This window comes from Microtus oregoni, unplaced genomic scaffold (genome assembly GCF_018167655.1).
Source record: "Microtus oregoni isolate MIOR12 unplaced genomic scaffold, Mior012 000092F_ref0000046, whole genome shotgun sequence".
Classification (NCBI taxonomy): Eukaryota; Metazoa; Chordata; class Mammalia; order Rodentia; family Cricetidae; genus Microtus; species Microtus oregoni.
Genome location: NW_024544604.1, coordinates 997,199 through 1,010,248, shown reverse-complemented (window position 1 = coordinate 1,010,248; position 13,050 = coordinate 997,199). Strand labels below are relative to the sequence as shown.

The following is a 13,050-nucleotide window of genomic DNA, read 5'->3' as shown; positions in this document are numbered from 1 at the left end:
GGCCACACCTACTCTAACAGGCCACACCTTCTAATAGTGTCACTCCCTAATGACCAAGCATTCAAATATATGAGCCAATGAGAGCCATTCCTATTAAAACCACTAGCTCAAAATTGTTAGTGCCATCATATTTGACAGAATGTACTGGCATTTGAAAGACTTACTGGGTTCTCCTACCTACAATTAGTGCCAGGATTAGAGTTTTAATATACCATTTTTCACCAAAAAGAAACCAGAGCTTCTTGGAAAAATGGTAAACTCCAAATCTGGAAGAGGAAATATACCAAATGAGTCTTAAGTGTTTTGTCACAGTTGGCAAGAAAATAATCAAAGCCCCTCAGGGCTGTATTCTCTCCTAAAATGACTGACAAAGGATGGGACAGTCTGAGCTTAAAGATAGGAACTGCAGCAGGTGAAAATCCATCCGCCCTCAACAGCACCTTCCTTATGAAGGAAGAGACCTGAGTCATTACCTTAAGCCAGGCGTAAGAAGTAACAGGAAAGAAGCAAGCCTCTGTCCTGTATGCTTGCATAAATGACACCACTGGGAGAACTGAACAGAAAGTGAGAGGAAGTGGCTTATAAATACAATCCAATATCAAATGAAATCAAAATAGTCAAGACAGATTTTCACCATTCTGCAACACCAATAAATTAAAAGAAATAAACACTAACCATTAGCAGCTGCAATCCAGACAACCTTAGATCAATGAGAAGACGGACAGAGGACTAAAGGGACAGGGGCTCCTGTTGTAACTACAAGTTATTCTGTGAATGCCAACATAATGGCTACTTTGTGGAGAAGTGTTTCTGCCTGGTCATTAGAAATGTGTCTATCTTAGAGCAGCTTACCTGCAATACAGCTGTTCTGTACAGTGTTTGGTACCGCAGTGAAAAGGCTTCTTTACACAGCAGGTCACCATCACATCTGAACATACCTAAAACAAGTTAGCTATGCTTCTATTCTTTAATCCGGTTAAAGCAAGAAGGGAAAAAAACACGAAGCTAGTGCCCATTGTCTCCTACTTACTTGCTTCCTCTTTGGAGGGAATCCCCTAATATCACACTTCAGATCGATACCAATAATTTTTCTGGCAGTGTGGAATTCCAAGACAGAGATTATTGCCAACCCTGTGCTTTTACTTCCCCCAACCCTAACTTCCAAGTTGCTCAAACACAAACAAGAAGTCAGGATTTATTCTGCCTTCTTCATTCACTACACATTGGCTATCAGTGAATATTTCATTTCTAAATCCAAAATATAAATAAATCTGTCCACTTCTCCTCCTCTCTCCACTGCCTGTTTCTCTGTGTGCACTCTTATGTTTTTTGAGTGTTTTGCTTACATAAATGTATGCACATTGTGTGCATGCCTGGTGCCTACAGAGGCCAGAAGAGGGAGTTAGATTGCATAGAACTGGTTTTCAGAGAGTTGTGAGCTGCTGCGTAGGTGCTGGGAAACAAACTCAGGTCCCCTGCAAGAGCATTGAGTGTTCTTAACTGCTGAGGCAGCTCTCCAGCCTCTGTTTTTATTATAAACCCTTCATAATCTGCCCAGAGTAAACATAATAGTCTTTTTAAAATGTAAGTTTCTTAAAACCCTCCTTTAAACCCTTTAATGACAGCCCACAACATCCTGGTTTAATCCACATTCCTTCCATCACTGGCATCACTGCCTCTGCCCGTCTCTGACATCATCCCAACCACTTTCTCCCATTTACAACCCAGCCATAATGGCCTCATTTCAATCCCCCTTCAGGCATTTGCATAGCTTTCCCTCTGCCACCAGCACCAGCACCACCGCTGCCACCACTGCCGCCCTCCAATTGAATTTCTCAATGTCCTGTTGCGTCTACAAATCACCCCATCAGAAAAGCCTCCTTCCACTTCCCTAGGAGAGTTCCAGCTGTGTGTGTGTGTGTGTGTGTGTGTGTGTGCGCGCGCGCGCGCCTACACATGCGCATACTCACTACTTCCCACTCATCACTCAGAGAGCAATCAATCAATAATTACTGAATGTATGAATAATAAGTATACGTGTGAAGCCAAGTCCAAAAGCTGTAAGCCATGAGTGATCACTAAGAAAACCAGTGTCACAAGAAACGGGAGAAGGAACAACCAACATATTATGCGGCTCAAGAGAGGCAGAATTCAGAAAATTTTCTGTTATCTTCAGTTTGTCTTCCTCAACTAATATAATTACTCAATGAAGTTCAACAAGTGCAACTTGCATTCCTTTCTAATTATAGTACGCTCAGTCTGATGATTTCAGAGAACTAAAGTGACCTGTATAATATTCTATGTCTTAAATAGGATATTTAAAACATCCTTGGAACAAACACTTAACAATTTCCCCAATACACTTGTGTGTATCCACATTCTGAGTACTGGAAATTTTATTCATCTTTATTTACAAAGATGTCACATGAATCCATAGATAAATTCAAAACCCAGCAATGGTAACTGTACAATTAATTATCAGTTATCATCCTGGCAACCCTCATTTTCCTCTGAAGTTAATTTTTAAGACATAATCTTTGATGTACTTTCAAAAACTCAAAGTAATCTGAACTTTAATATCATCGTACATAATAAACATCACTTCAGACATGTCTTGTTATTTCCATTCATTCAACTTGAAACTATAGTGTTATTATAAGAAAACATTTTAAATATAGACTCTTTGTTCTAAAAGCTTTGAGCTTCTTGAAATTAGAATAATCCTAATATACGAGACAAGAAAAACCACAGCAAGGAGGAAGCTTGGAGCCAAAAAGACAATCTAGCAGAGAGCATGCATTTCCTCTCAGGAAGGAAAATGGAAAGAGCCGAGAGCCTTCATCATTACAGATGGTGGAGCCGTAGAGTCAGAAACTGAGGTCCCAGCATCCTTTGCCTCACAGCAAACGTCACACATCACATAGTCCTTTGTAAACCATCAAGTATCATAGATCATCATTTCACATTTCCTACCCTTAAACTGGGCATACAGAATTAGTCCCCAAACAGTAATTTTATATATGAGTATCCTTGGTCTCCATCAACTTTTCCGTTCCTAAAATCTTAAAAGAATGTTTCCACAGCATCTTAAGTCATCACAGAACCACCAGTCTGGGCGCCCTGGTGATGTCATCACCTCTACCAAGTATGAGGAGATGGTGATGAAGTCAGTCCCTGACCAGCACTAAAATACATACCAGCCATGGTTTTTCAAACCATAAATAACTCACTAGTGAATCATGAAAATAATTTGGTATAAGACCATAATTTTTAATGAAATGAACAAAAAATAGAAATCAGAAAATAGTAGATTTCATAAAACTTCTATTTGAGATATAGACACACATGCATAGGAATTGCTATATTTATGTTTCAAAAAATGTATTTTGAAAGTCATTAATGTATGGTCATCTGATGTGACATCTCTATTACAACAAAGACTTCTTTCAAACTAAGTTTTCTTAAGTCTTCAAATTCTAACCACTCACTTTTTCCCCCATCACTCCAAACTAGAGGGATTCAACTTAAACTTTTTAATTTTAATTCAAGAATATCATAGGTGAGTGCACTGTACTTAAATAATTTCTACCTCCCCATTCCCCAACCCCCTCTCAAATTTACAACCTCTTCTTCTGTAATTATTATTGAATATATATATATAATACATAGGTATAATATTAAACACACATAACATGCAAACAACCTAACGAATCCAATTGACTGTTGCCCATCTGTGCTTAGTGCTGATCACTTAGGGTTGGGCAAACAGAGTTTGTCCTGAGGAAAACCCTCGCTCGATGGCTCTGGACAATCTACGAATCTTCATCTAGGGATGGGGCCTTGTGAACTTTTCCTCCACCCATGCTGGCATGTCAGCAGGTATGGTCTCACGCAGACCCTATGCAGGTAACCACACTGATGAGAGTTCATAATGCAGTGTCTTGTTATCATGTGCAGAAGACACACTCTAGCAGTCCTCTGTCACCTGGTTCTCTCCATCCCCTCTTTCATGGCATTTCCTGAGCCTTAAGTGCAGGAGCTGCAATAGATGCATCCCATTTGAGGCTGAGCATTCCCTACCACCTAGCCTCAGCATTGGGACTCACAACTGTGAACAGCTGGGAAGCTCTGTAATAGCCTCCATCTGCTTGCTGCAAAAACGCAGCTTCTTCAGTCAAGGACAAGATTGGCACTTAACTATAAGTATTTAGAAAGAGGTTGGAAATTATAGTAACTTGGGAAAATGATAGTAATAGGTTCTCCTCTAGGGTGTACAGCCTCTCCAGCCATGGGCTCTTAGCTAGGTTTACAGCACTAGACATGATGTCTCCTCCTACTGAGCAGATGCTAAGTCCAATTAGGCAGTTGTTGGTAGCCCCAAGACATAAGTGCCACTATTGCCCTGTTGGGGATAACTTGTCCACAGGTCTTGTTATGGTTCTCAGGCTTCAGAGATATGGAGGACTGCTGATAACTCCTCTCCTGTGGCAGCTTGCATAGCACCTTCTATCTGTGAGGGCCAGCCCTCCAGGAGGAGGCTTCCAGGTCAATACCAGTTTGATTTCTCCAAGTCCTGGACCACGTGTGCAAGTGCATGTGCACGTGTGTAACTCACACACACACAAATAAACACATGTGACAGATCACTTCAGAAAAGCTCATTTCAACTATCTTTACTTTTTTTTCTGTACAGCCCTGGCTCTCCTGGAACTCACTTTGTAGACCAGGCTAGCCTTGAACTCACAGAGATCTGCCTGTCTCTGCCTCCCAAGTGCTGGGATTAAAGGTGTGTGCCACCAGCACCCAGCCCCTTTACATTTCTAACAATTACTTCAGTGTTTACCAAGCCTAGGCCTCATTCCTAAAGAACAGCAGATAAGCTGATCATTACTCAAAGCCACCCAGAGGCGCAGCTCGCCTACTGATGTGGGAGTGTCATATATCAATCTGTTGATTTCATTGGTTAAGCAATAAAGAAACTGCTTGGCCCTCATAGGTTAAAACATAGGTGGGAGGAGTAAACAGAACAGAATGCTGGGAGAAAGAAGCTGAGTCAAGGAGTCGCCATGATTCTCCCACTCCAGGCAGACGCAGGTTAAGATCATTCCTGGTAAACCAGCTCGTGGGCTACAGCAGATTATTAGAAATGGGCTAGTCCAGGTGCGAGAGCTAGCCTAGAAAAGGCTAGATAGAAATGGGCCAAGTGGTGTTTAAAAGAATACAGTTTCGGTGTAATTATTTCGGGGCATAAGCTAAAGCTAGCCGTGCAGGCGGCCGGGTGCCGGGGACGCAGCCCCGCTGCCGTTATTTCAACAGCCTACTGTCCCAATGGACAACTCAAGCCTGCTCCCCTGGAAGTGTTCAATACTCCACCTTGACAATCCTCTCCAAAAAGAAAAGTCTATTTTATTCACTTATCTGATTCTGGATGTGAATGTTTCAGGTCTGTGAGTATAGATCAGCACAAGTGTGTGCCAGCATATATGAGACTCTGGAGTCTGAGTCCCCAGTGCCACAAAAGTTAGAATTGAACAGACTAAAATTAAATGGAGTTGGAAGCTTGCCTAACCCCTTCTCCCTAAGTCAGTTGTCTGCTTTACTTTGTAAGAGTTCTCTAAGTTCATCAAAGACAACTCTAGCTCTTCCCTCGGTCAGTCTGCACAACAGGACACAACAAGAACCAATATATGACAGGACAGACAAGTCAGTTCCCTCACTGCAACCTCTGCACGCTGTCATGACAGTCGTGCTATCAACTTCAGCACTGCTGCTTTATCCACCCATGCCAGCACCTGGGTGCTCAGACTTCTCAGATTTACACTTCTAACTCCCAGTCTTGGATCCGGCACACAGACACCACAAGCTAGTTCATATTCAGGACACACGAATACTTTCTGTGATTCCATATAACAATTTCCAGCTTCAGGCACTAATAGAAATATCTGACTTAAGATTATTTTCATTTTTTAATTATGTAAATATACTCTGAATCCCCAATTCTTTTACTACAATCAACCTTACTTCTCCCAAACTACCCATTCACAGCATACCATTTCTTTAATGCCTACAGCTGAACTGAGCTCAAAGACGTCTGCTACCCTGAACGTGCACGTCAAGAGCCTACTCACTCCCCTTCCCACTGTTCCCGCTGCTCCACACCGACTTTCCCCTGCTACTCCCTTGACAGCTAATTTTAAATTTACATAACTGCCAATCCTAAGTATGGCTGAAGAACAAGATACATTTGGTAAATCATGTCTCCCTGGCAAGGATATTTATCCTCACTTTGACAAGAATTATACTAAACTACATATACTTCCAACAATCAGAGTTCTCACGTTTCTAAAGTCCAGTATAACAAAACTTAAAACTCTGGGCATCTAGAAACCATTGTGGTACCTGGAATAAACGACAGGGATGGCTACATGTGTTGTCTATGTTTCACACAGCCTTGCTAAGAACACCGAGTCCGAGAATTTGAAGATGAGAGGTGCCACATGGGACAGCCTGGGAATCCTGAGCTAAATCTAAAGCCTGGCTGCACACTAGACTCTCCAGCTCCCAGAGAAGAATGACAGCAAAAGGACATGGTCATGCATTCTATAAAGGCATGTATAAAAATGTCAAATGCCCACCTCAGGCGGCATCCTCTGGGTGTGGCAAGGAGATGCAACCGAGAGACACACAACAGAGGGCTTCACACATTCAGAATATCTCATTTCTTAAGCTGGGTGCCATGCTGATACACAAATATTTTGTAAATTGGCTCTCACTAAGTTTTAGATGCATAAAATTTTGTAATAAAGAAAAAGAATAAAAGGAGACAGCACATGATAAAATCCTGAGAGGCATCTCGGGGTAGAAAGAAGGACCCAGAGAAGACGCTTTATAAAGCAGGCCTTGACAGAACATTAAGACAGAACACAAGAAAATGATAATGGCAATAACAACAATCTTTTCCTTTTTTTTTTTTTGAGACTGTCTTACCCAATAGTCCAAGGTGGCAAGGTACTCACTATGTACAGGCTGGCCCCAAATCTACAGTGATCTGCCCTTCTCAGCCTGTGTGCTAAGATCACAGGCACGCGACACCACAACCAGCTAACACAAACTTCTCTAAAGGAACAACATGGACCAACGTTAAACTGGGAGCACCCATGGCTTACAGCCTGAATAAAGAACACCAGGAAAGCTTTATGAGGCCAGGTTCACCTTGTCGCATAATAACAGAGGGACTTAGATTACATGGCAGAACCCAGCCCCATGCCCGACGCTCTACCTCTAATGGAGGAGGAAAAGCAAAGGAAGCGACACACAGGACAAACTGAAGCAAACTGTGTTCTATGGAGTGTTGGTTCTACAAGACAGCAAGGAGGCAAGGGTCTGGAATGCAGGTCCCATGCCCTGCCACTATCCCAGATACAGCTCTTCGGCTGTTAAAATGTCTCAACTATTAAACAATTTTTGAAAAGTACAACACACACTTGGCCAGTTCAGAGGTACCGCTGCAATCCCTGTGTGCCGTGACACTCTGAAACACAGCAGTCATCTTATCAATGAGAAGTGGAGAGAAAAAAATTAATACACAAACTTTTAAAGCATAAAGGGCTAGTCCCACATGAAATAACCAAAATGTCAACTGAGCAGCAGCAACTGGTCATGTGGGCTTGGGCAGGGGAAACAAACACAGCACCATGAGAACACATTTGAATGCTCGGGTAGCGGGCGCTACTCCAGGCAGAAAGGATGCACGGCACCCTCACCAAGATGAAGAAAAGGTGAGCAGAGGGTCCAGAGGCTGCAGAAAAGATGACCACTACGTTACAGGATTATAAAAGGTACCACTCTACGTAATAATGGACTACACCACCTTAGCAGCCCATCAGACTAAGGATTTTGGCACTCTTACTTAACCAAGTTACTTAATCTCTCTGAGCTTCATTTATGAGTAAACACAAGCTAACAATGACATAGTACTAATACACTATGAAACACTTTACTAAGTGCTTTTGACAAGCGAGCCCGTTTAATTCCCATGATAGATTTTTACTGGCGATGACATTTGAATTTGGAACTAGTGTAAGTGGTAGGATTAGGATTACTATTTCTCAAACTGACTAACTAAAGGAGGAGGATGTACCGATCACATTACATAATACTGTTTCAGTCAATGACAGACCATAAGGTCGAGGGTGCATAAACCTTCTCCGTTGCTTTGTACAAGTACACAGACACATGCACAGCCTAGTGAGTCTCAGAAGAAGAAAAAAAAAGCCCCAGTCACAATGTTTAAATTTCCTGGCAAACTATACCACTTCAAAAATGGCAGCTATACTCTATTATTAGACTGCGATGATCAAAAGAGCAGCACAGAAATTCCCCGTCAGTGACCCCCGGCTTCTATCAGGCAAACCTGTTGTATCTTCACCTATATATCTATATGTTTTCTGTAACCCGGTCTGCTCCATAGAGTTGGTGTGAGCATAAAGATCGTGAATCTGCAAATGCTATGAAAAACACTGAGATATTAAGATACAAAAGATTAGCATCCCATATCCTTTGCAAAATATCTCAGTAGTAGGTAAGGGCACTTGCCACCAAACCAGACGACCTGAGTTCAAGCCCCAGGATTCACATTGGTGAAAGGAGAGAGGCAACTCCTCCAAATTGTTCTGACTTACACATAAGACATGGGCTTACATGCACAAGAGTGTACACACACGAGTGCCACACACACACACATGCACACACGCATGCAAGCACATGCACACACGCACTGGTGGGAAACGAGGACACTAAATAAACAAAACATAATTTTTTTAATAAAACTTGCTTTCCTGGGCAAGAACTATCTATCCTTCTAGTTCCGGCTACTCCTGTGTAAAAGGCGGGAATTCTTCAACCCATCCAAACTAGCAACACAGGAGGGGAGGAAAAAAAAGAGAGCTAAAAGAATTGTATTCCTAGATTAAAATGATGAGTCTCCGAAAAAAAATGTAAAGCTAGAAATAAGTCTGTTTTATTGGCAACCACCACTTTCTAAAGTATAAACCACCACGGAACTTATCACACCAAGCACAACTTCTGATGGTCGGAATTCACCGATGTCAAGTGCATGTATTCTCTTACAGCTATACTGAAACTGACAATTTACAACAGAGCTAATCAATAAAGAGGTTCTACTTCGATTCAGTCATTCAAGTCGGCCTATGCTATGGTTTCAGACACACACACACACACACACACACATCCCTTACTGCCCTTTCTTTCTTACAGAAAGAAAAAACTAAGTTTCATGTTTTCTTCTATGTTACTGGTGGGGAGGGGAGTACCTGGTGAATCCTAGCCGACAGGCACCAATAACATGTTATAAAGAATCCATCAACCGACTTGCTTCCAGGGCTCAGATGGATAGCCTGTCCCTTCTGGGAACCTGTCCACAGCCTCCCTTTTACTTGCGCGTGAACAGATGGTTTCCAGGCCCCAAGGCTCACGTATCTAATCACACAATTCAGACTTGTTCTCAAAGTCCCCACCTTTTTAATTGTTCCATGCTCATGAGTCTGACACTTCGCATCTAAAGATCTCTGGCTATCAGAGCACAAGAAGTCTACTCTTCACCACACGGCTCTCTAGAGAGAGCTGTGCAAATTAAAAATGGAAGAGTGAGGTTCGATGTTTTATCCAGCATCAAGCAATTAATTGATTCATTCTTGGGGCAGAGCTCGTTATGAACTTTTATCGATGGGCACTTCCTGAGCTTCCTAAGATCGCTGAAATCATTAGTTCAAACATGCTGTACACATATGCATCCAACATGTCCAAGATTAAACATAAACAATACATAGCATACCAAAGTGCCACTATTTTTACATGCAAAACTGTATGAGGGAGGGGTTCTGACTTAACATTCCTCCAATCTTGTATCCATAAATTCTTTAGAACTTGAGAGGGAGAGAAGCACCTGTCATTGCGACAATATTCATAGTGTGTTGCATTCTGCGTGACTATTAATATATTTAATTCCTTAAACTGTAAATAAGCAATCCGTCTTCTGAAGGTGAAGGGTTTATTATATTATGAAGAACTTGACCAAAAATAAAAAATTAAAAGGAGAGAACGAAAGAAAAGCGTGCACTGATGTCTTCGCCCTAAGTCTCCAGGTTCTGTGAATGTGCCACTCTAACCCTCCTAAGCCCCACAAGCGGCGGGGAGGCCAGCGCTGGCCACTCGACTTGCGGCGCGCCAGACCCCGTCAGCTGTGGGCAGCGGAGACTCGGTGTCCCCTCGGGGCCCCGGGCCTCGCGGAAGGACGCGAACGGCTGGGCCGAGGGCGCCAGGGCCAGGCTCCGCTCGGCGCCCAGCAGGCGGGGACAGGGTCGCAGCAGGCCTGGCCTAGCCGCCCCCGCCCCGCGGCTTCCGTCCTCATCCCGCTCCCGCTGTCATTACCTCTTGGGCGCCGGCGGCTGCTCCATGGCGGCCGGTGGCAGAGAGAGGGGTCGAGTGGACCGTGAGAGAGGTAGGGAGGAAAGGAGCCTGGGAGCAACCGGCCGAACACGGGGGAGCACACCGGGAAACTCCCGGGAACTCGGACCAACTTTCCCGTAACTCCGTGGCGGATCTCCCTCCCGCTCCAGAACGCGGTTCCTCCCGGCCGCCCCGCCCCTCCGCCGAGGCCTGCGCTAGGAGTTTGGGAAGAGCCAAGACAGTGGAGGATGGGCGGGGCCGAGCTCAGCCGAGCGGGGGGCATGGGCGGGGCCGAATGCAGCTGAGAGGGAGTGGGCGGGAACTAGTGCGGCCTGGAGAAGGTGGGCGGGGCCAAACGCGGCCGAAAGCGAGTGAGCCGGGCCGAACGCGGCCGAGCGGGGGTGTGGGCGGGGCCGAAAGCGGCCGAAAGCGAGTGAGCAGGGCCGAATGCGGCCGAGCGGGGCTTGGGCGGGGCCGAAAGCGGCCGAGAGGGAGTGAGCGGAGCCAAACGCTGTGTGGAGGGTTGGGCGGGGTCTAACGCGGCGGGGAGGGGTGGGCGGTGTCCTCCGAGGAAGGCAGCCTGGATGAGGTCGCAGCTAGCTCAGAGAAAGAAGCATGGAGACCTTCCCCGCCCAAGACCTGCTCTGCAGGAGGAGGGGCGCTTGAGGTTTGACTCATTTCTCTGGATTCCTCAAGGATATATGCCAATCTTCTTGTAAATACGTTTGAAGTATAACTAACTGCCCACACTTCCCTCGCTCGTCTACTTATAATTATTAGCTGTTCTTACTAGTTATGTTCCCCTAGCCACCTAGCCATTTGCTATTTGTAACTCCAATAGCTGTGATACTTCTGGAAATTCTGGTTGATTTTGATTGTGTACAAGCACAATAATTACAGTCTAATGACATAAAATATTTACTGCAGATCTCTCAGTGCACAACTTAGAGCGCCAGGTCCTGCTCTTGACCTGTTGGGTAACCTGGGAAACTGACCACTAGTTAGGGAGCTTGGGAAAAGATAAAAGAGAAGTTCCTTTCTTTTATCTTCCTTTCTTTCTTTACTACTTTCTTTCTTTCGTTTTCTTTCTTTCTTTCGTCCTTCTCCCGGACCCCAACAGCCCTACAACCATTGTAATTTAACCTCTTACACACTCATTTGTTTGTATACTATTTCAACTTAAAATACACACACACTATCTCACAACTATACAAATCAGTTTGCTAATTTTTATTAGAATATTCTTAAATGAAGAATTGTTCAAGGTTTTCTTAGAGGTTAGAGCCAAGTGTATGGATTGAATATTGGTCAAGAGGAATATCAGTCCGAATTCTGTGAACAAGAGGAAGTAGTACACAACTGTAAATCTGTTTCATCCATTCAATATCTACCTCTGACGGTTCAGAACGGACAGGACAATAGCAACAATTACAGAAACTAAGTCATTGAAACGTCACTATGAGGCCATGAGTCAGTGCCACACAGTCCCAATGACTGCAAAGGTGTGTAGAGAGAATAGACCTACAAGGTTTCCTGCACACACACACATGTGCCATGGCACCCTGCACCGCATGCTCACACGTACACAGTAATGTCATTTTAAACATCATTTCTGGGAAGGACTTTTAAAACTATCCCATTCACCTTCCATTCTACTCACTTCCACACCAAACTCACTGTTTCCATGTCTTCAGCAGAAAGCACCTTGAGAAGTTCATTTTGTGGGTTTTTTTTTTAAACCTATCAGACTTTAAATTGGACTCAACTTGTCGTCCTTTTTACAGCAGGTCCCTTATTGCCTTACCAACATCGTCCTCCAGGAAGTCATTCCCAGCCCAACCACTAGAACCCTCACTGGCTACTCCCAGGGGGGTCGGTGATGGCTGGCGTCTGTATGATGCTCTGTGGCGAACTTTTCCTTCTCATCCATCCCAACCTCAGTGTGAGTCATCTGAAAGTCAAACCATATCATTTACTCTCTCTGCTTCTCACAGAAGCAAGTGCCTGACTGGACAGGTTCCTTTTTCTAACTCGGGTTCCTTATCCTTCTGTTCCTGTACTTTCTAGTGAATGCTAACCATCAGTGTGCGTCCCAGACCACTGTGCTCTGCTGATGATAGACACGGGAGGAAGTGGAGAAGAAAGAATGCATTGTTTACTTACGCCTCTAGCCTTCTAGTGAGGACATCTAAGGCGTTCATCTCAAGACAAACTAGCAACTTCCCTCCGTTGCCCTTGTCCCTCTGGGTGGTTTGAATGAGAATAGCTCACGTGGGGTTTAGTGGCTCCTGGTTTTATCAGATTATAGGCCCATCCAAGGCATCTAGAGACATCCTCTAACTTTCCTCATCAAAAGAAGCAATGAGGAGGGAGTTTCTTGTCTCTCTGAGTTATAACCTAAGAGCCCCACAATCATATATACAGTTAATGATAAGATATTCAGAAGCCTATATCTGTAGCACGGATTTTAGTTGGTTTTAATAATAAAAACTCAGAGTCAAATATAGGGCCAGATATAATGCTGAAGATTAGAGAAGCCGAGAGGTCAGCTGCCCGAGAATTATTTTACCTCTACTAGTACTC

At 44.0% G+C, this 13,050-nt stretch overlaps 1 protein-coding gene across 1 annotated transcript in view; it reads right to left on the bottom strand.

Annotated features, from left to right (window-relative positions):
* LOC121442623 (protein phosphatase 1 regulatory subunit 3F-like) overlaps positions 1-10,599 on the bottom strand; it is a 49,123-nt gene extending 38,524 nt beyond the window's left edge. Inside the window, 1 exon segment of the mRNA XM_041644229.1 lies at positions 10,450-10,599. Coding sequence (XP_041500163.1) covers positions 10,450-10,475 — 26 coding nt within the window. The 5' untranslated portion in view covers positions 10,476-10,599.
* Positions 10,600-13,050: the final 2,451 nt, after the last annotated feature.